The sequence below is a fragment of the Haliotis rufescens genome, unplaced genomic scaffold, assembly GCF_023055435.1.
Source record: "Haliotis rufescens isolate VD_foot unplaced genomic scaffold, xgHalRufe1.0.p SCAF_6, whole genome shotgun sequence".
In the NCBI taxonomy this organism is placed as follows: domain Eukaryota; kingdom Metazoa; phylum Mollusca; class Gastropoda; order Lepetellida; family Haliotidae; genus Haliotis; species Haliotis rufescens.
In genome coordinates, this window is record NW_025964334.1 from 47,602,754 (window position 1) to 47,626,593 (window position 23,840).

General features: G+C 41.6%; 1 protein-coding gene across 1 annotated transcript; it reads right to left on the bottom strand.

Moving 5' to 3' along the window:
• Positions 1–509: 509 nt before the first annotated feature.
• Positions 510–10,069, bottom strand: LOC124146928 (protein lin-7 homolog C-like). The gene is made up of 6 exons (XM_046517494.2): positions 10,012–10,069; positions 8,865–8,906; positions 7,390–7,538; positions 5,598–5,807; positions 3,075–3,129; positions 510–1,197 (listed from the first exon to the last, which is right to left on the bottom strand). Exons 1-6 carry the CDS (start codon positions 10,046–10,048, stop codon positions 1,100–1,102), a joined length of 591 nt encoding a protein of 196 aa, XP_046373450.1. The 5' UTR covers positions 10,049–10,069; the 3' UTR covers positions 510–1,099.
• Between the last annotated feature and the right edge of the window lie 13,771 nt (positions 10,070–23,840).

Consider the following 23,840-nt stretch of genomic DNA (forward strand, 5'->3'; position numbering starts at 1 on the left):
TACGTCCCCAATGTCAAATGTCGTCTGCCCAAGGCAAGGGAGTTAACTGACTATGAAGTCCAGCTTCGACACTTGCCGCAAAAGACTGGAGTTTGGTTGGACTAACGAGTCCGTGTATAGTTCAATGAAAATCGTGTAACGAAATCGATATCCGGGAAAATGTCAAATGCATGCAGAATGTGTTCCCTGCCTTGATAGCTGTCACTGGTTTGTCTGGACCAGAGTTGGACATTTACAATCTGCAGAAATAGCTGGGGTCTGTAGGTATTGCTGAATGCAGACTCCAACAACATCCATTCTGTCATCAAATCTGCACAGTTCATACGCAATGAAAGATGCATTTGGGTACAATTTTTAACTTTCAAGTCATGAAACCTGGGACTTTTGAAAAACTTAATATCTGGGAGAAATCAAATGTTCTGCGTCCCCTTTCTGAACAGCAGTAACTGCGCAACCTAAACATGTTGCTGTAACCACAAGATCCAAATAATATGCACCAACTGGAGCGAGACGGTCACAATGTCTTTATTGCATAAAAAAGCTGCAAATTGAAAAAGAATATATATGCTGATGAAGTCTTGGGTATCCAAAATCTATGTAGACACATAAAAATTTCAGTTTCAAATAAGACGAACATTATATCCAGCAGAACTGACAAACTGCTCCACACATCGATTGAAAGGGAAAGCTGATAACTTTTGTAATGTCTTCTTGCTTGGGACAATACCAAAGGCAATCCTAAATTACAATAAACCATTTATTGAAAACCTTGGGTTACATACAGTTTTCTTTGCAATCTCCACTGTTTTCAGTCTCCCTGGCTTGTACCAACACCTTTTTAGTATTAAACATCCGGTGTCATGTTCCAGGCTTAATGTGTCTACAAATTAACACTAAACTATAATTGGCCATATTGGCTGTTTCTTATCTTTTGATCAGCAGTACGACACATATTTGAATACGATTATACATATGGCTGATATATACAACTTGTCTACAATTTCATTGCTTGATGTGGTGCGGGATATACAGATACAACACAATGATCCTACACAATGGCTACTATCACTGATGTACAAGGCGCTGGATGCTGGTGTTTTCAAGGAGTCTGTCGTCGTCTTGCACGCTGCTTGTCAAACCTGGCCTCCATTTCATCCAGCACTCGTGGGGTGTAGCGTACAACCAGACTCACAGTACCTGTGGGGTAAACATCTGCTGATGAACATACGAGGAATTTAACAAATGCAAAGTCCAGCATCCTATACACATCACCGAAAAGCAACCCAAAAATAAGGAGGGCATCCACAAGAATGTGTATCCATCTTTAGGAATGAATGCTGCTATTCATAATTTGGTACCACTTATATTAACTTCCCTTCACAATTGTAAACTTTACAGTAACAGCATGCAGATGTGCTTCAGCGCATGTAGGTCGACCAGCAGGAAAAGCGTGCATGACCCAGATTGTTGGGAGGTGACCATGGAGATGCTAGGTGTGTGAGGGAGGATTGTCTTTTTAGAAGCTGGAAACCCTTGTTTAGGCACGTTGCCAATTTGGATCGAAAGAATGAGAAATGCATAGTGTGGGATAGGATAAGTATAAAAAATTATCTAAGAAACAAAATGCACACTTGAATGCTTCATCATCTTCTAGTGCTAGCCCTTGTAGATGCTTTCAGTTGAAAGAAATCCATTATTTTTAACTAACGGCTTCTAGAAAACAGCTGTTCGACTGAGCTGAGGTTAACTTTGGTTATGTCACAAGACTTCCATTGAAACGGAAAAAGCGTGCAGCTTTTTGCTTTGAAGCAGAGTATAAAGGATTTATTCTGTCTCCCAGAAGTCCACATGCAGCCTGTATTGCTCGTGGCATGGTGAAAGAGATTTATTCCCCAACTGAGAAACATAATACCCTCCAAGGTGGGGTTACACAGTATTTTTTTTCATCAAGGTTATGTGGACCAATCAGATCTTGTCATTCTGACATGGAGGTTTGGTAAGTTGTTTTATGCATCCCTCTGGCTCGTGGTTTTAAACCTAACGTGGGACACATAAAACCTCATGTACCCCTTGTGATCCTGCTACAACTATAAACATAGCCTTTTCAACTTGACCACCTGTATTTCTTTACGGATCTTTACTTACTGGCATCACACACACACACACAACTCTATTAAAGTCGGTAACACAGAAGAAATGCGCCACATCTTGTTTGTCAATTAGACATATGGCTGTTGTGAGCCTAAGTGACATGTTATACACATGGGGCAGCAAACAAACAATACAGATTAGTCACCTTAAACTGTTTACAGCATTTCAAGCAGAATTATAAAAAAAAATGTCTTCCCATTTGTGTCAAAATCACAATTGGTTGGTTAGTTGGTTTGTTGTTTAACGCCTCACTCAGCAATATTCCAGCTATATGATGGCGGTCTGTAAATAATAGAGTCTGGACCAGACAATCCAGTGATTAATATCATGAGCATCGATCCAGGCAATTGGGATCGATGACATGCATGTCAAGTCAGCGAGCCTGACCACCCGATCCCAATTTGTCGCCTCTTACGGCAAGCATAGTCACCTTTTAAGGCAAGCATGGGTTGCTGAAGACCTATTCTATCCCGGAATCTTCACGGGGCTCAAAATCCCAATTAGACTGGACAGGAGTATAACATTCTGTATTCCAAACACTGCCCAGAGAAAACTTTCAATACCCAGTGTGCATGATAATTTGTAAGTAAATACTCAATAGTTGCAAAAGACCTGTGAAGACCCAGGGTAAAATAGCTATTCAGCAACCCATGCTTGTTGTAAAAGGCGACTAACAGGATCGGGTGGTCAGGGTCGCTGTCTTGGTTGATGCATATCATCGATCCCAAATGCGTGGATCGATGCTCATAATATTAATCACTGGATTGTCTGGTCCAGACTCAATTATTTACAGACCGCCGTCATATAGCTGGAATATTGTTGGGTGCGGCGTAAAACAACAAACCAACCAACCAACAGTTGCAAAATTATTCTGGAGCCTTCAATTACCAAAACTTGTGTTTCAGTTTACAGTGCACACCTACCTGAAGCTTCCTTCAAGAGTTCCACGGCCTTCTCGTGGTGCTCTCCCTCCACACTCTGGAACACACAAGGGATGCTCAGCACACAGTACCACACAACTCATCTTATTGTCATTGGCAAGACTAAAAACAAGTTTCATTCAGTACAGGGATTAATCTAGGATCCAAACTGAGAGCCCTCGCCAGGCAAATTGGAAAACAAAAGTCATTCTGTTCAATTGTTAAGTTTGAAAGGTTCTTCCTTACTTAATTTCAGGAATAATAAATTAAACATCCTCTTTATTGGTCCTGTTATCCATGAAATATGAGACCCCTTAATCAAAAAACCATTGTATTAGTTACAACTATATAAATATTCATTGAGAAGTTTGACTGACATTAGCTGCAGATAAAAATCAAAACATGCCAAAACCGTAGTTTTTTTTACAACAATGCGATTGTCTCCCTTACATGCTGAATTTGATAAACACAGTCTTTCCACAGTAAAAGTTGCCTATTCAGGCCCCATGACAGCTGAGCTAACTGCAGTGATGAACCAGCACGTAGGCCCTGTCTCCCTCTAATTATGATTATTGTGGTAAAATTTCAGACAAATATCCATTTCAGGGTTCAAATAAATACATATCCGATCTCATTAAAATCAGATCTAAGTTCTCGCTGCTGCTAAACAAAGATCTGAGGACATACCATTACGGGTCATGTCGAAACGACCTTACGCAAACTTTGACCGACCACTGAAACAACTAACAAGTCGACATCAGCCAATTAGAAAGCAGCTTTCTCGAGCTTTACGACACTAGTTTCAACCTGGTGACTTCCATTTCAGACTACGCTTAAAAATTATGTTGACATAGTTCTCGATTAAAATTTTGAGAACTGAACAAACGAACATTCCAGAATGTCTAATATATGGTTGCGATTGTATGGAAGTGCTTCCCACGTACTGTACAATGCCTCCTCTGTTCAAATGTTTATCCCACGGATGCGAGAGATTGACGATTATTTTGACAGAATCAGTCGCATCGGCTGTAACTGTGATTCAGAATACCCTGTGTTAACTTTTTCGAGGTTGTATGGTTAGAAAACACATTCCGACTGTCACTTTCATGATCTGGTAAGCAACGCTTTGATTGGTCGGATGAAAGGTCGTTCTGACGTGACCCGTAATGGGATGTCCTCATTTTTGTTTAGCGATAGTGAGAACTAAGATCTGATTTTAATGAGATTGAAACAACTGAATAACCAACAACATAGCATGAATTTTAAGATTTAACGTCATAGACCAAATATGACATCATATCAACGTCATTAGGACCATGATTTTAATCAATTTTCTTTATTGTTGCCTATCACTCAGCGATTTTTACATGTATCATTATGAAATGTGGTATGCAGAATAACATATAAATGACACAAGAGTAAAATAGAAAATGAATTGAAACTATTATCATTCCTAATGTTTTAAACATGATGATTAAGCATTTTTGGAGACTTATTTTATTGTAAATTTGATTTGTTTACCATTTTAAAATTGATAATTTGTTGCTGCTGTGTTTTTGCCTCAAATGAAAGTTCCTTTTTTGCTTCTGTCACACCAACAGATGATGGACAGAGACTTTTCCCATATCCTGTATCACCAACATCTTCTTTTTTATACACCACACCCAGCAATATTCAAGCTATATGATCACGGTCTGTAAATAATCGAGTCTGGACCAGACAAAGCAGTGATTGACATCATGAGCATTGATCCACACAATTTGGAACACAATGACATGCATCAACCAAATCAGCAAGCCTGACCCACCAATCCCGTTAGTCGCCTCTTATGCCAAGCATACCAGTAGTCGCCTTTTATGGTAAGCATGGGTTGCTGAAGACCTATTCTATCCTGGATCTTAACAGTTATCCAATTTCTACATTCTGTTCCTTAGAAAAGTCTCTTTAACAAATTACCTCCCAGTGTTTGATGGACATTAGAATTAAATAATCTAATGACTATAGGACCCGTGAAGATCCGGGGTAGAATAGGTCAATTATTTACAGACCGCTGTCATATAGCTGCAATATTGCTGAGTGCTGCGTAAAACAACAAACAAACAAACCAATGACTATACATGCTATAGGGATTCATTTCGTTCCTTCTATTTCTTTCACCTATTCCTTCAAAGACAGGTATATTCTTCAACCAGACTGTACGCCTCAAGGACCCATCATTTGAAAACAATGAGATGACCAGTGCAATGGCATGACCTAAATGAACTCTCCTGTCTCACTACAGGATTCCTACTGCCTCGACTCATACACAAGATCCAGGTTAGAATTGATCTTCAGCAACCCACACTTGTCGTAAGGGGCGACTAACAGGATTGGGTGGTCAGATTCGGTTGATGTATGTCATCGTAGCCAAACTGCGTAGATGGATGCTCATGATGTCAATCACTGGATTGTCTGGTCCAGATTTGATTATTTACAGACTGCTGGAATATTGCTGGGTGTGGTGTTAAACAACAAACAAAAACATACCACTCCATTGACCGAGAGCAGCTGATCGCCACGCTTGAGCCCCTGGTGCCTGTCTGCCACACCCCCTGGAATGATGCGTGAGATGTAGATGGGCGAGTTCTGCTCCTTGCCCCCCATCACATTGAAGCCCAAGCCCTCCTCTGTCTTGGGGAGAAGCACGACCCTGGGGTGAGCGTGACCCTCACTAGCGGCAAACGCAGCTACAGTTGCCTGGAAGCAAGGCGAGTTAGATTTAGATATGTGAGGTTCACGATTTTCTCACATCATTAGCAATGTCCATGCATGCATGTGTGAGTGTGTGTATGTGTGTGTGTGTGTGTGTGTGTGGGGGGGGGGGGGGGGGGGGGGGGGTTTACCATGAATACCCCACTAAGACTATTATTGACTCCGAGCTGACTAGTCTTTGCTTTATCCCCTTAGTGACGAGCACAGGTAAAAAAACCAAGTACAATCTTTTATCTTTTATCGGCCAAGGACAGGGATTCAACCACTGACCTTCCACCCTCTGGGCAGATGCTCTTCCTCAACACCACAGAGGCAGTCCTTGTGTGCATGCAGGCAATTGGTGCATACAGGGAATTGCAGGTCATCAAAATGACAAAACATTTAGTCCATGAACGACTGCACAATGTGCTCATATCAACATGTGACCAATCTCACTGAAATCAGATCTTAGTTGTCGTTATCACTTATCAGCATGATCAGTGAACAAAGATCTGAGGACATCTCATAACAGGTCACATCAGACAACCTTTCGCGAACTTTGATCGACCAACGAAATAACTAACAAGAAGTCAACATTACCCAATAAGAAAGCAGCTTTCTAGAGCTTTACTGCACTAGTTTCAAACTGGAAATTGCCATTCCAGATTATGACTTCGAAAATATTGATTCAAAAAATTATTGGAAAAGTGAACAACTAAATTTCTGGAATATCTAATACATGGCCAAGAATGTACAATGACAGTTCTTCCCTCTGGCTATTGAAAGTCTCTTCCATTTCAAATGTTTATTCCACTGAAGCGAGAAACAAACAATGATTTTCACGAAATCAGCTGCAACTGTTGTGTTGAAAACCTCATGTTTACCTTTTTGAGGTTGCATCACTAGAAAACACATTCCAACTGTCACTTTCCTGATCTGATAAGCTACGCTCTATTGGTTGGATGAATGCTCACTCATAATGGGATGTCCTTAGATCTTTGTTTAGTCATAGCGAGAACTAGGATCTGATTTCAACGAGATTGACAAGTGACCAACAGAATAACTATTTCATTGACAACTTGAAATTGTTGAGCAAAATTTCTTAAACCATAACAACTTTATCCCACAGTCAAGACATAATGAGTGAGTTTTGGTTAAACACAGCTTTTATCAGTATTCCACTAAATCATGGCATGTCAGCTTAATATGAGAGGAAAGCCTGAAGTGATGCAGGTCTCGCACGTTCATTAGTTTGGACAAACCCACAAGCATGGGTATAGTGCAGACAAACCTCGAAACATAATCGGGGAGAAGCAGGATTCAAACCCACAATCATATGTTTATAGCGTGTCCCACGTCTCTAGGTATATTTTGAATGAAAACAAATTGTAAAGTATTTACAGAGGTGTTGATTAACAGATAATCTTGTCGAGTTGTCAAAACCATAAACACCTTCCACTGTCATCCAAGTACAAATACTGACAATGGACAAATGAAGGATATCTGCAGCATATACACAGCATTGATGTAGCAGCTTGTCAGTGATGATGAGATGTGTGTAAGTCACAAATAGTAGTTACAGACGCACCTTAGCTGTAGCATTAGCCCTGATCTCTGGACTGCCAGACATGTCGACTGTCTCGTACACATTCTCGTACACCTCCCTGACGGCTGTCAGGAAATCACTCTGAAGAATCTTCTGTAGAGCCACCAGCTTCTGTGCAGGGAACTCCCCACCTGTCACAACAGTCAACTAGCATCACTCTCCACAGATGGTCCATCACCAGGCTTTGCCCTAGCCTCTTAAAACTGGGTCATTATGACTCTCAAGCTGTAATACCAGGAGTCATATGTCTTTCTAAGGGGGTCATTTCAACAAAATACTAACTGATGTTAGATTTCATAATCAATTTAATTTTCAATTTAATATACATGATATATATTACCTTGTTTCTCTATTCAAGCTGTTTAAATCATGCTGTAAGTATTTATCTACTCTCTACACAATTGCTAATCTAATTATAATGTAGTTTGTAATGTCCAATATTTGGTATTATGTTTGCAGATATATGTAACAGATTGATGTAGACTGATAAGGGTACTGCTATATAATATTATAACTCTTTACATGATGTGGCGTAACCTATTCTTGACAGTGACTAACAGGAAATACAACCACCCTTCTAGGGAACTATTGAAACTTAATTCTTACTGGCTGCAAGCGAGAGCTTTCATGAAGGACTCTTCCATTTTAAACATTAGGATTTCCAACATTAGACAAAGCTGATATCGTTTTTTTTGTTATTGTCAAGGGATATGTCTGTTTCAAAATTTAATGTTCTGACATTATAGTGCAATTAATTGATTTTGACAGTTTGAATGATCTGCGTCACTTTTGTGTATTTTCTCCTTAGATTGAGTCAAATATGTAGGTTTTCTGCGGCAGGATGAACCCTGCATCACAGGGACGTATCTTGGTGTTCTTTGACTATTATTTTCAGCCCCTGGCGACATAGTCGACATCATTGTGCATCAAACATCAGCAAAAATTCCAAAATTAGAAATCCAAATTTCCAAATGCAGGTTTTCATAATGTTTTAGCTTTGCAAAGGCCATGGTGTTTCTCTGATAACATGACAAACAAAGACTATTGAAAACGAACCAGAATCCACTTAATTGAAATATTCCAGCTGTAAGACAGAGGTTTGTAAGTGATCAGGTCTGAACAAGTCAATCCAAAATGTTTATCTTAAACACCTGAGCCATGCATGGAAGTAAACAATATTTCAGTTATATCACAATTTATCACTGTGAGCTTCCTCAATTGTTGATCATATCAATCACTGTTAATAACGTGGGAGAATGACCTGAAGTGTCCAAAATACATGCAATATGTAACATTAGAATACATGTTGCTAGATATTGATAATTAATTGAAACATCACACAAATAAGAGAGTGTCATCATCATGGTCGTTAGTCAAATGATAAACATACAAATTCATGAATTAATCTTGTTCTTCGCAAACCTGGTCATATCGTGATAAATTAAAGTCAAACTCACTCCTTTGCAATACATCCAGAAGTTCAATCGCTCTGTTGATATCTGAAAAAGGAAAGAATAATTTAGAGGAAGATTAACATGATTAAGTCAATGTGTGCTGAGCTTGATTCAAAATATGTAAGAGACATACACCCAACTTGACCATAACACAATACAAAATACAAAGACTACGTGCAAAATAATGGAAATAAAGAAATAGTTACAAGCAGAAATACAACCTGTAAAAACTCAATGTTAAGGATAAGGATATCAGCAGTCTGGTGGACCCCTTTTGTGATTACTCATGTCATTATACTTATAGGACAGGAGTGGAACACATGGTCTCACAGAACACGAGGGATGTAGAAGGGATGCAACCACAGTAATGAATCTCTATTAAATGCATAATAGTATGCCATTTCATTTAAATGATTAAGGTGATGAATCTGATATATATATCCCCTGGCTCCATGCATTATTCATTCTTGGTTGATTTTTTAACACCACAATATTCCAGCTAAACAACTGCGATCTGCAAACAATCACGTGTGGACCAGATAATCCAGTGATTGACATCATGTGGATCGAGCTACGCAAGGTGGGATACGATGACATGGAGAAATGTTTAGTGTTTTCCGGCGAATGAATTGTTGTTACTTGTCCTGCCTGTATACGTTAGAAGTTTGACACCTTGTCAAATATATTCATTGGTACGCGATTAATTACTGTACCCACGTTAAAGTTCGCATCAACATAATCCAGGAAACTGGCTCCATTTTCTTGACATTCGGGAAAGGCTTCCGGTCGTACCCCCCTCGAAATGTTATATATATATGCAATTATGCATTGCCGCTCAATCATTTTAATTATATATATCTTTGAGGGGGGATACGGGTTGAGGTCTGAACTGGGTTTCTAGAGTGAAAAGTCGGAGGGAGTGAAATATGCAACTATACATTCCGTAAAATCCTACCACATGATGTCAACTGAAAAGTATGGACAACTTGCCTCTCTTCCGCATCAGAATCACGACATAAAAACAGAAATAATGTTGGAATCTGCACTGTACTTGGCATGTCTATGCAATACATAATATGAGAAAAATGCTACATACGTACAAAATCATTTACACATTTATCAATCATGAAATAAATCAAAATGCAATTACCTTTCTCCAAAGTGAGGGGCTCTGCCACAGACGCCATTTTGTCTTATGAACAGAATACTATTTGCTAACGACAAATAACTGTTACGGTTCAAATATAATTTCTCCGGTGCGTATTATCCTGGTATTCTACATCTCCGCGGTAGATATTTTCTGAAGCTATTTTTTAATTCAAGAGCTTGCAGTAAAATAGATATATGATACATATATCACATATAAATCGATGATTATACGATAGTAGTTGTTTTAAGCAGTACATTTTAGTTTTCCTTACACTGGAGATAGGCCATTAACGATGTATAGAGTTTATTGTTTCGCTCAAAATGAGTTATCTCCCTTGGACCAGCTCTCAAGATCCCGACAGCTTCGTTACCACCCGATAGTATGGGAGCTCTGCGAATGGAATATCGCCTTAAAGAGCTTTCAGATCCAAGTTTTGATCTGAGAATAAATAAATAATGTCTAATTTTAGTTTCTAATACATCCCAGGAACTTCGCGAAAAAGTAATATTTGGATTTCCGCCCAGACAGAGTTTTAAATTTAGTCCACCAATCTCAAATAAAATGGAGATCAGAAAGACACAATAACTGGAGAGCATAATTGGTTGAAACACAGGCGAATCCAAGTCTACCCTGTGACCAGCCTGATTGGGTGTCTCAGTACACCTACGTGTAAAGTCCATATGTGTCCATTGGATGTTTCCAGGCTAAATATTTCAAAGTTATTCGTTACTTTCAAATTCGCTATTTCTCATTAAAAGGGACCCATTTCCACCCCGTGCTTTCTAAAACATGAACAGATGTGTCACTGCAGGCTTTACACTTTCCTCGAAATACAAGACTCCGAGAGAAGGAGGATTCAAATAGGCTGTGACATGTGCTCTCCCTCCAAGAAAACACAAATTTAGATTCTATATTCCCAGTAGGTGTGTCAAGTAAACCACCAAGGACACGCACTGCTGTGTATAGAAAAAACAAAGGTTCTATATTCCCAGTAGGTGTGTCTAATAAACCACAAAGGACATGTGCTGCTGTGTATAGAAACACAAAGGTTCTATATTCCCAGTAGGTATGTCTAGTTAATCACCAAGGACATGTGTTTCTGTGTAGAGACACACAAAGGTTCTATATTCCCAGTAGGTGTGTCTAGTAAACCACTAAGGACATGTGCTGCTGTGTATAGAAACACTAAGGTTCTATATTCCCAGTGGGTGTGTCTAGTAAACCACCAAGGACATGTGCTGCTGTGTATAGAAACACAAAGGTTCTATATTCCCAGTGGGTGTGTCTAGTAAACCACCAAGGACATGTGCTCTCTGTTGCTGTGTATAGAAACACAAAGGTTCTACATTCCCAGTAGGTGTGTCTAGTAAACCACCAAGGACATGTGCTGCTGTGTATAGAAACACAAAGGTTCTATATTCCCAGTAGATGCGTCTAGTAAACCACTAAGGACATGTGCTGCTGTGTATAGAAACACAGGTTCTATATTCCCAGTAGGTGTGTCTAGTAAACCACTAAGGACATGTGCTGCTGTGTATAGAAACAGTAAGGTTCTATATTCCCAGTGGGTGTGTCTAGTAAACCACCGAGGACATGTGCTGCTGTGTATAGAAACACAAAGGTTCTATATTCCCAGTGGGTGTGTCTAGTAAACCACCAAGGACATGTGCTGCTGTGTATAGAAACACAAAGGTTCTATATTCCCAGTAGATGCGTCTAGTAAACCACTAAGGACATGTGCTGCTGTGTATAGAAACACAAAGGTTCTATATTCCCAGTAGGTGTGTCTAGTAAACCACCAAGGACATGTGCTGCTGTGTATAGAAACACAAAGGTTCTACATTCCCAGTGGGTGTGTCTAGTAAACCACCGAGGACATGTGCTGCTGTGTATAGAAACACAAAGGTTCTATATTCCCAGTAGGTGTGTCTAGTAAACCACTAAGGACATGTGCTGCTGTGTATAGAAACACTAAGGTTCTATATTCCCAGTAGGTGTGTCTAGTAAACCACCAAGGACATGTGCTGCTGTGTATAGAAACACAAAGGTTCTACATTCTCAGTGGGTGTATCTAATAAACGACAAAGGACATGTGCTCTCTGTTGCTGTGTATAGAAACACAAAGGTTCTATATTCCCAGTAGATGTGTCTAGTAAACCACCAAGGACATGTGCTGCTGTGTATAGAAACACTAAGGTTCTATATTCCCAGAAGTGTGTGTCTAGTAAACCACCAAGGACATGTGCTCTCTGTTGCTGTGTATAGAAACACAAAGGTTCTATATTCCCAGAAGTGTGTGTCTAGTAAACCACCAAGGACATGTGCTGCTGTGTATAGAAACACAAAGGTTCTATATTCCCAGTAGGTGTGTCTAGTAAACCACAAAGGACATGTGCTGCTGTGTATAGAAACACAAAGGTTCTATATTCCCAGTAGGTGTGTCTAGTAAACCACTAAGGACATGTGCTGCTGTGTATAGAAACACTAAGGTTCTATATTCCCAGTGGGTGTGTCTAGTAAACCACCGAGGACATGTGCTGCTGTGTATAGAAACACAAAGGTTCTATATTCCCAGTGGGTGTGTCTAGTAAACCACCGAGGACATGTGCTGCTGTGTATAGAAACACAAAGGTTCTATATTCCCAGTAGGTGTGTCTAGTAAACCACCAAGGACATGTGCTGCTGTGTATAGAGACACAAAGGTTCTATATTCCCAGTAGGTGTGTCTAGTAAACCACCGAGGACATGTGCTGCTGTGTATAGAAACACAAAGGTTCTATATTCCCAGTAGGTGTGTCTAGTAAACCACCAAGGACATGTGTTGCTGTGTATAGCAACACAAAGGTTCTATATTCCCAGTAGGTATGTCTAGTAAATCACCAAGGACATGTGCTGCTGTGTATAGAAACACAAAGGTTCTATATTCCCAGTGGGTGTGTCTAGTAAACCACCAAGGACATGTGTTTCTGTGTAGAGACACACAAAGGTTCTATATTCCCAGTAGATGCGTCTAGTAAACCACCAAGGACATGTGTTTCTGTGTAGAGACACACAAAGGTTCTATATTCCCAGTGGGTGTGTTTAGTAAACCACCAAGGACATGTGCTGCTGTGTATAGAAACACAAAGGTTCTATATTCCCAGTGGGTGTGTCTAGTAAACCACCGATGACATGTGCTGCTGTGTATAGAAACACAAAGGTTCTAAATTCCCAGTGGGTGTGTCTAGTAAACCACTAAGGATCTCTTCTCTTCTCGTTCTCTCTGTTTCTGCAACTCGTCTGCTATGTTTTTTTACATCCCTGCAGGAACCTCCACAATCCATCCCAATCGGCTCGAGTCTGCTGACACCCTCATTACTTCACTAATCGAGTTCTAATGGATGTGTTATCTGTAGAGTTCCCAGGTCCTCTTGTGTCTGCCCGGGTCCAGGTGCACGGTGGGGACTAGAGGCTTGGCTACTCTAATTGTACTGAAGGAGTGTGCTCAACGGTCAGAGTGGAAAATTATCGCTATTCATGAGGGTGCCCGCCACTTGCCCATCCGTCACGTGACTCAAGCATTGTTGACGCTGACCACCGGATCGATGCTTGGTCGTCAACCTTGAACTGGTTTAGATCTGCTAAGTCTCTTTCTCCCTGGGTCATTAATGACAGCTAATGTGTTTAGAGTTCAATTCCCTTCTCGAGTACAATTTGTGAAGCCTGTTCTTGATCCAACTTGCGGTATTGCTAAATGGTGTTAAACGCGGCGTAAAAACACAGTCGCTAATGTGTTCAGCATTCGATTCCCAAAAATCGATTACAATGTGTAAAGTCTATTCCTGATGCAACTCTTGATATTCTACGTTATGCTAATCGCGGCGCAAAATTACAGTGACTCACACATTCTTTCTTTACTGTCCATCGTCTGATGGCGTCAACCTGCACATTTTTGAATATTGTGGATTTTTTTAAAAAGACTCTGATAATATTTAAATCATTTTAGCCTTACCTCTAAATTTCATGTTGTAAAATTTAGTTGCGTTTATCGTCGTGTCCATTATTATTTCATTTAAGTTAAATTTTACGGCGTGTCACCTTATCGTTGGAGGAAGCCTAGGTGATGCACAATTCTTAAACGTTTACACATTTGGGGATATTACGAGCACTTGAATGGTGCTGACAAATCACGTGTTCTAATCGGGGCCCTTGTTCTGATTTCCAAGACACACCCGATGGCGATTCCTAAAAATTGTCCCCAGTTCTTACATTCTGTAGATCTAGTGGAAACATGTGACCTTATACCTCATGCATTAACATTCTTGACCATTTGCATCACTTTTAAATTGACTTGCCATTGCATGTGTTTGTGACGGTACCTCCGAGGTGGCAGGATACGCTCACCTTTTCGCGAACACCTGATATTATCACTGTTTGATAGTGATTCATAAACTCAGTTTATTATATAGTCGGAAACGTAGAAAGGACTTTGCTTTTAACGTAGCCTTCTTTTTACCATGGAGGGGTGGTCGGGTAGCCTAGTGGTTAAAGCGTTCGCTCGTCACGCCGAAGACCCGGGTTCGATTCCCGACATGGGTACAATGTGTGAAGCCCATTTCTAGCGTCCCCCGCCGTGATATGGCTGGAATATTGCGAAAAGCGGCGTAAAACCATACTCACTCACTATGACCATGGGAAGGTTCTTGTCGTGTTTATGTAAACAGTGAATGTCGGATATGCAACAACATAGAGTGTTGACCTCTCGTAGCGAATCGTCGCAGTGTATATACTAGATGCACCTAATATAGCCCTACATGGAAGAAACAAATATACCACTGGGTGTCAATGTCTTAAAATCATGGTAACTAACCACACAATCACCGGTGAAACGGGCATCACTGCGGCCTTTTTCGATGCAGAGTTACGTCCCTTACTTTGTCTTTGAAATCGAGGCCCATAAGGGCCTGTGTCTGTCAGGATGTTCACCGTGCTCGAGGATTCCACCAAAGCGGTAAACGTCAAAGACCCGCGTCACTCCGAGCGTTTCCCCCACATTAAGCTGACATAACATGATGTGACCGAAATACCGTTCAAAGCGATGTTAAACCTGCATATGCCTTCTCTGAATTCATATCGAACATTCAGTCAGTAGGAGACGTGGGATAGAAGCCATTATTCCCATCACGCCAGCCCTTGTTGTTAGTGATGCTGTATTAGTAGCGTTTATTCGTTTACAACACCCCAGTGTTTCAGATAGGCAGCTGGTGGCTGTACAATAAAGACGGACTTAGTGAAGCAGTCGAATTTCATGTACAGGATTCTGTGGTATTGATTTGACATCAAATTAGGAACTAAGGCTGAACATCTGAAGCTCTGGAGAGAACATTAACTCAACTTAAGGACACTCCAACGGATTTCTGTCTCTGTCCACACAGCTCTCTTCTTTTCCCACAGGACCGCCTCCGTGGTCTAGTGGTAGAGCGTCCGCCAGGAGAGCTGAAGGTCCGGGGTTCGATCTCCGGCCGCGTCATACCAAAATACGTTAGAAGACGGTACTTGTTACCCTATCTGGCGTATACTGTGTGTATACTGTGTCTGACTAGGGTTTTCATGTTAAACTGTGGCATCACACACACACACACACACACACACGCACGCACGCACGCACGCACGCACACACACACACACACACACACACAAACACACACACACACATGTGCATGCACGTCGCTATATAAGTGCAATAATCTTGGACGCGCATTTAAACCCCACTCCAACTCACCAACACTTTTACCACAGTTTTTTAAAGAGCTCAGCAATGTGTTCATCAAAACATATCGGTGGTGCCATTAACGCGAGCTGTTTTTTGAGAATCGTGTTCATATTACGAATTCCACTGTTGGATATATCTTTCACTCTTGTTGTATGTAAAGAGATCCGTTGTTTTTGTTATTTTGTGAACTGACGACGACGTGTGTAGTTCATATACAGTACAACGTAAAATTTCATTGCATACAATTTTGCTGGTATATCACAGCTTGATATAATGCATAGTCGAAAGGGACGCAGGTCGAACACGTTTACCATGGGATCCTGACACGACTAAGGGACGCAACTTTGGACAGCGAATGACAACGCGACTTGGCTACCCATAACCGTAAAAGTGTTATTTTGGACATAATCAAATTTTTATTGAGCGAATAATAAATCAGCCAGTTACATTTCAATTGCACATTGTTGTTTGTTTTTAATAAAATAACAAATTCTAAAAGCAAAATAGTGTCCACGTAGTTTTTGTGTATTGTGTTGCTTGGGGTCGGCGAGGTAGCCCAGTATAGTTAAAGCGTGGACTGAAGACGCCCAGAACCCGGGACCGATTTCCCAAATGTGTACGCTGCATGGGGTAGAGGCGGCAACGTCGATGGGGTGGTCAGGCTCGGTGACTTGGTTACTTGCATGTCATCGTATCCAAATTGCGTGGAATGAATGCTCATGCTGTCAAGGGGGCACGGTGACCCAGTCGTCTAAGGCGCCGCGATTCGCTGTGCAAAGTTGCATCCCTTGGGCACGCCAGAAACCTATGATTGTGGGTTCGAATCCTGGTTCACCCGATTATGTTTCTAGGTTTGTCAGCACCATACCCGTGCTCGTGGGTTTCACCTAAGTGGTAAACGTCTGAGACCTGCATCACTTCGGGCTTTCCTCCCATATTAAGCTGACACGCCGTGATATAACTGGAATACTGTTAAAAGCGGCGTTAAACCCAACTCACTCACTCATGATGTCAATCACTTGATTGTCTGCTCTAGATTCGATTATTTACAGACCGACCGTAGCTGGAGTTAAATAACAACAAAGAAATAAATATAAACAAACAATGTAAGAAGTACCTTACTTGGAGATCCCGGCGTTTTGAGGTTGCAACATAACTCCAAATGGCGTATTCACTCACTCACGGATTCAGCTGCTGACAAACTGCACTAGCATCACAGAATCGTTATTGTCGAAAACAGTTATTACGATTTTTGATTAAAGAAAAACTCTTGAGAAAAAATATAATTAGTCCCAAAGGATAAGCCTTGCATTAAGGATAACATTTACATTTGCTTGATATGTTTTTCAAATGTTCTCGGTAACGATTGTACCGCCAACATGAACGTCACCTACCCGAATGTTCATCAATTTGTGCAACGACATTATCGCGTGACTACGTTGTGTAAGACAACATCATTTCCTCGACTGTCATTCTCCGGTACACGATAGTATTCTGCAGGACGGAGATTGGACGCTGTGTCCCGTGACTTGATACACAACACGTGCTATCGCCGTGCTTCAAAACAAAGGACATGTTTATAGACTCACACCCGTTGACTGCAAGAATAAATATTTATAAGATACATCACGCTTTCATAGAGAATCTAAATTCACGGGATGGGGGATGAAATCGATGACTAAACGCATTAACGTTAAGCGTTTGGATTATCTGCTTGTATGTACTACATATGTAAACGGAGGTTGCCAACCCACTTTGGGGTACCTAGGATTCGGGGTCTATTTAGAGGGAATTCGGGACCCATCCGTGTGGTACGCTGAATTAAATCGTATTTTGTGTCCAGATTCAACTCTTTTTGAATTTTTAAAAAATATTTATTGTTTACGTAAACCAATTCTTTATATTATATTTTTTCGATATTTCTTCACTAATTTAACTTCAAATCGCATACTTTTCTTCAATACTTTTGATATTTAGGTTAAGTAGTATTTGGGATAAAGGGTTGAGCAATGAGACCCAGCATGAACAAATACATGGTATTCGGTATTAAGGGAAAGGGGTAGTGAATATCGTGTCTGGGGTGGGGCTGGTTGGGGCGGGGTGCGTGGGGTGGGGCGGCACTTATAAAAGTGTGTGAGTGTTGTTGACCCTTATTAGTTAATGGTAGCATTAGAAACTTTGGACCTAATCTGTCCGGGAATCCCCTGGGTGACTTAATCAAATACATTGAGCTGGAAGTGACACTTGCTTTAGAGATATCAGCGAGACTCCTTTGAAATGACCCCTCACTTGTGAGGGGAGTTAATGTTAGTGAGTTAATGGTTTGTCAGGAAATAATCAAACCAGTGTTTGATAGCACGAGCAACGATTCAAGCTATCGATGTATGACGTATAGTGTAATCATCTGCTACTCATTTTAGTTGCATTCAACGTCAACAATGGAATCCGGGGACAATGTCAATGGTTGATGGTGAGTGAGTGGGTTGGGTTTAACGCCGCTTTTAACATTATTCCAGTTAAGTTAAGCGTGTCAGCTTAATGTGCGAGGAAAGTCCGAAGTGATGCAGGTCTCAGACGTTTACCATTTCGGTGAAACCCACCCAATTGTGCTGACATACCAAGGATCATTATCAGAGCAAATCTAGATTCGAAACCACGGCTTAGACATGCCAGCCGTGGGCCACGTGGACCTCCATTAGTCACCTGAAGACATACAGGATACGGAGACCGCGGTGTTCGTGTAGACGGTCAGTGGAGACCGACATTCGGGTTTATCAGTAGATTAAGTAGCCGCGGACAGATCCCCTACTTCAAGAGACTGTAGTGAAGACTAAATACTGCAATAACGACTCGGAATGATATAGTGTGGATAACGGTCACTATCCATCACAGACCGCCCAACTCCCAGTGCGCCGAACGTTAGTATAAAACTCGGCCACGTTGCTGTAATGAGAGTGAGGTGGGGACGGAGAACACGTATGAGAAAGAGAGAGGACATGGAGAGAATACACGTGAATGAGAGAGCCCACTCTCTCATTCATAGAAAGAGAGTGTGTGAGTATAGATTACAAGTATGTGTTTCTAAGACAGACATATGAGGGGTGGCTGAAACATTTTGAGCCAACTACCAAGGATGTAGAGAACAGCCTTAACAACTTGCATGTATTAAATTCATACAATACTGTCCATGCTTACAGGGTGCATTTGAACCAAATGCACAATCAGGCAGCATATATCTGATGGCATAAAAGTGACTATGTATTGTGTGTTGATGAGATTAGGACACAACTGGCTACCGCGCTGTCACCAAGTATCTGAAAGGGCTCACTTTTACAGCGATCCATGCGGATATGGCGTCATCTTTAGGGGTTAAAGCTCCTTCCTCGGTCGTTTGTAAGAGGTAGGCAGCGGAGTTCGAGAGGGAATGACAAAGCCTCGAAGATAATCCAAGATTAGGAGTACCTAAAACCGCCACCACTAAAGGGCAATGTTGGACGACTCACTACAAGTCACATAGCCAATACAGTAGGCATCTCTGAGACATTCTGAGGGATAAACTGGGCACGACACAGGTTTATAGCACCAGTACCTACCAGAGACTAGACAACAGTCAATATTCTCCTTCGACGAAGAAGGCAAATCCTGTACCATCAACTGGTAAGATAGGGGCTTCGGTTTCCTGGGATTCCAAAGGACTATCTCACGAAAGGTCACCAGAAGTTGCACCGTCAGGTCTTCCCCTCTTCCCAGACAAAAGGAGGTAGGATCCATGTACTCCAGCATTGGCAGGAGTGTGTGGACCCCGAACAGGCTGGGTTGTGTGCTGAGACATAATTAGCAGCCATCAACGCAGTCCATCCTCTTTAGGCTAAGGACTTTTCAGCCATTCCTCGTGGTGCCTATGCATGTGTGTGTGTGTGTGTGTGTGTGTGTGTGTGTGTGTGTGTGTGTGTGTGTGTTTTACAGGGACACACAGACAGACAGACAGACAGAGGGATGGGAGGAGGTTGAGGATTCGCCTGGGAATGACAAGTTTTAGAGGAATAACGTTGATATATGTAAGATAGGATGAGAATGTGGTGTTATATTTTATTTTTTTAAACTTTTTGTTATTTTTATTTGTGTGGGGTGGGGGTGGGATGGGGTGAGGGGATGTAGGGGGTCATTCACAGAGAAGATAGAGACAGAGACACGCATGTTAGCAGTAAAGGTTTTACGTGTATAAATGAAGATTGTATGCTCCACGTTTTCTACGCCTGTACTTAAAGACTACATGCTTATGTTCATCGTCAGTATGCAAAGACTGAATGTCACGTACAAATTATGTGCACCGTGTTCTCCACGGTTGATTGGAAGTCGCCATGATAGTGATAGCGAATAACGTATGTCACGGTTTGTTGGATAGGCATTACTTAGAAGTTGACGAATGACAAGACAGTCTTGCCTGACAACGGTATACGGATCTATACCGAAACGTTGCTATTTACAGTATTAAAGACGTTGTTATCCATAAAACTGTGTCTACCTTATGTCATGGCTGCTCACAACATGTATGGTGAACATAAGAAAAGATGACATGTATCATAGAGCAACAGTACAGATAGTTCAGTACGAATCAATATCTGAGAGAGGTCATGCCACCTACAAAGCTGTGATCCTTCATGCAAGCCTACGTCATAACTAGTTAACGACGTATCTTCTGCGTTGGTAATCAGAATACATATCTATCCCAGAGGATCAGGAAGGCTTGCTGATTTTGTACTCTTGCCCTTCGGGGGAATAAAGATCTTAGATTGCCAATTCGAGACGAATCTATAATTGAGATAATTTCACACGCGTAAAAGTCCATTAGAAAGCCGGAATTCTAGACGTCTCCCATGTTTGCGTCTTCTATGGGTCCCACGTGTGATTTCAGATCCGGTGGTTCGAGTACACGACCTGGCTCACTGTGTGTAACTAATTTAATTAGAGGTGGATGGGTGTCCAGCATTTAGCAAGTTTGATCCTTTAGGAACGCCCTGGGCAAAGAGTAAAACGTGGTTGTGTTTATATGCACTGGTATACTGGGGGTAGTTCATTATAATATCAATCAATTAAGCTGATTTGAGTCTAGACAATGGAGAGGTTTTCGACGTAGTTTTGTTTGTTTGTTTGTTTGTTTTTTAACGCCGCACTCAATTCCAGCAATATTCCAGCTTTATGACGGCGGTCTGTAAATAATCGAGTCTGGACCACACAATCCAGTGATTGACATCATGAACATCGATCCACGCAATCGGGATCGATGACATGCATCAACCAAGTCAGCCCGATCCCGTTAGTCGCCTCTTACGACAAGAATAGTCGCCTTTTACGGCAAGCATGGGTTGCTGAAGACCTATTCTACCCCGGATCTTCATGGGCCGTTTGGACGTAGTGCTCGGAGAAGGAGAACGTTTTATACAGGCATTTGTTTTGGCAATAAGCTCGCCTTTTCTACGAGTAAGATTAATCTGGGATGAACGAAAGATGCAGAAGTTGGTGGAACGATATTGTTTCAAGGACATTTGATGGAGATCAGTGGCTTGAACCTTTTGCGCCGTTCATCAGACGTCAGAGAAGCCTTGACCACTGAACAGCGTGTAGATGTGTACTTCTTGACCATTACAGCAGAGTACTGAATTATCAGTAAGTTGTTTGGAATACCCAGGTCAACAGTGTATTTCTGCGTCAATGACGTCTGCGAGGCCATACATCAGCGGATGTTCAATGAACTGGTCAGATTTCCACGTGGCGAAACCTTAAAGGAGTGTATTGATGGATTATGAAGACAAACGAAACTTTCCAAACAGTACAGAAGCAAAAGATGCTACGCTTGTTCCATTATTACTCCCAAATATTGCCATCCTTCCTTTATGAACAGAAAAGGATGGTACTCCATCATTAAGATGTGTGTGATGATAAATACCGGTTCACAGCCTACCCCTTATCCTGGCTTCAGAAACCAATCACTAACAGAGGGCAGCTTACAGCAGACCAGACCGTCGACGTAGTGCCCGTATGACGATAGTGAACACATACGGGCGGTTCAAAGGGAGATGGTAACGTTTCCTCAGGAGGGTTGACGTTGATGTCAATTTCGTACCACCCCGTGTGGCTGCAATTGTCGCACAACACACCCTGAGTGAAAAGAAAGATCAGCCCTACCTACCAGACTTCCCTCAAGTTTGATGAACGGCGCAAATACGGCTCCAATTGTAGGCAGGTGAGTCAAACGCGGCTTGAGTCGTCCTGAAATGTTCAAGCCATTGGTCTTTATCAAATGATTTTCAAACAACATCGTTCCACCAACTTCTGCGTCTTTCTTTCTACCAGATTAAGCCTACTCGTAGAAAGGACGAGCGTATTGACTAAACAAGCACAAGTAACAAACGTTGGCTCCTCCTTCTCCGAGCACGACGTCCAAACCTCTCCATTGTCTGGATATTATAATGAACTCCTCCAAGTATACCATTGCAAATAAACACAACCAGTGACTTTTCACCCTTTGCACCTGTAGTTATAGTCACCCTGGTGGTACTTTACCTTCAGGGGCAAAATGGGTGCATATTCACAGGCCTAATAAGGGACTTGCTCCGCCCCATCTTGAAGCAGTGTAGCTACAGCAGTGTGTAATGGTGGAACTATAACCCATGGGTCGTTAGCGGTCAGCGGGTTTTCTGTTCCAAGCTCGGCTATATCCTGGTACTATTGATAGTTGTAAGAAATAACCGACTGTGACATAAAATAACATTCATTTCACTAAGACGCATCCATGTCACATAACTAGCGTCACATACAGTGTCACTTCACTTGTCATGTTGAGTGCCTTATCCAGTAAAATGTTCGGTGTCATGTGTGAAATGTTTTCATTCTTGTCACGTCCCCTGTTTAGTGCTATGTGGAGTGTCATGTAGAGTGTCATGACAAGTGTCGTGTGCCGTGCCATGTTCAGTGTCATGTAGAGTGTCATGTAGAGTGTTAATCAAGTACTGTGTTCCGTGTCATGTTGAGTGCCATGTTGAGTATCATGTAGCCTGTCATATTGAATGTCATGAAATGTCATGTAGAGAGAGCGTCGTTTTAAGTACCATGTTGAGTGTTTTGTTGAGCGTCTTGTAGAGCGTCATGTCAAGTACTGTTCCGTGTCATGTTCAGTGTCATGTAGAGTGTCATGTCAAGTACTGTTCCGTGTCATATAGAGTGTCATGTAGAGTGTTAATCAAGTACTGTGTTCCGTGTCATGTAGCCTGTCATATTGAATGTGTCATGTAGAGAGAGCGTCATTTTAAGTACCATGTTGAGTGTCATGTTGAGTGTCATGTTAAGTCCCTTGTCAAGAGTCATGACTGGTCATGACAAGCCATGTCCCCTCCCCTCCATCCGCTATAAACACGCTGAGGGCAACTCGTCCCCTTTAGCATCATAAAAATGATACGTAAATACTGCTACTGCGGGCAAACATGTTAAATTTGGGTTTATGTCATTTCCCTAATGTCATTTCATTAACAAATCAGCCTAAAGTACAAGTACGCTACAGACTAATTCAAGAATACTCCCACACGATCAACGATAGGGTCGATCGGCGATTTGCTTTTCGCTGAATCACAAGAGCAGCCACAAATAACATTACAGCGACCACTCGGATACCAGTTCAACGTCGTACAGGTTCATTAAGCGGACATAAAAACAGCGAAACCCCTTGTCAACGCGAATACCGGTACAATATGTACAGGCCGATGCAATAGTTCGCTGTCTGGAGCTCAGTGAGGTTCAGTTTTATTTGATCTGGTGGCCGCAGACTTGATTAGTGAGTGTATAGGGCCCGGCACATGTGATCACGTCCCGGTCACTGCTCTGAGACGATCGTTGCAGGCAATCCGTGAATGGGGCGGGTGTGGGGGTTGGGGGGGGGGGTGGGGGGTGTTGTCAGTTATAAAGCTCATGTTTAGCTTGACGATGCCAATAATAATAATGATGATAATAATTATAATAATAATGATAATAATAATAATGATAATGATGATGATGATGATGATGATGATGATGATAATGATAA

Coding starts and splice junctions, on each gene's coding strand:
- LOC124146928 (XM_046517494.2), bottom strand. CDS start 10,048: ATGGCGTCTGTGGCAGAGCCCCTCACTTTGGAGAAAG. Junction 3,130..5,597: donor TGCTCTCGGTCAATGGAGTG/GTATGTTTTTGT, acceptor TGTGTGTTCCAG/AGTGTGGAGGGAGAGCACCA. Junction 1,198..3,074: donor ACTCTTGAAGGAAGCTTCAG/GTAGGTGTGCAC, acceptor TTTACCCCACAG/GTACTGTGAGTCTGGTTGTA.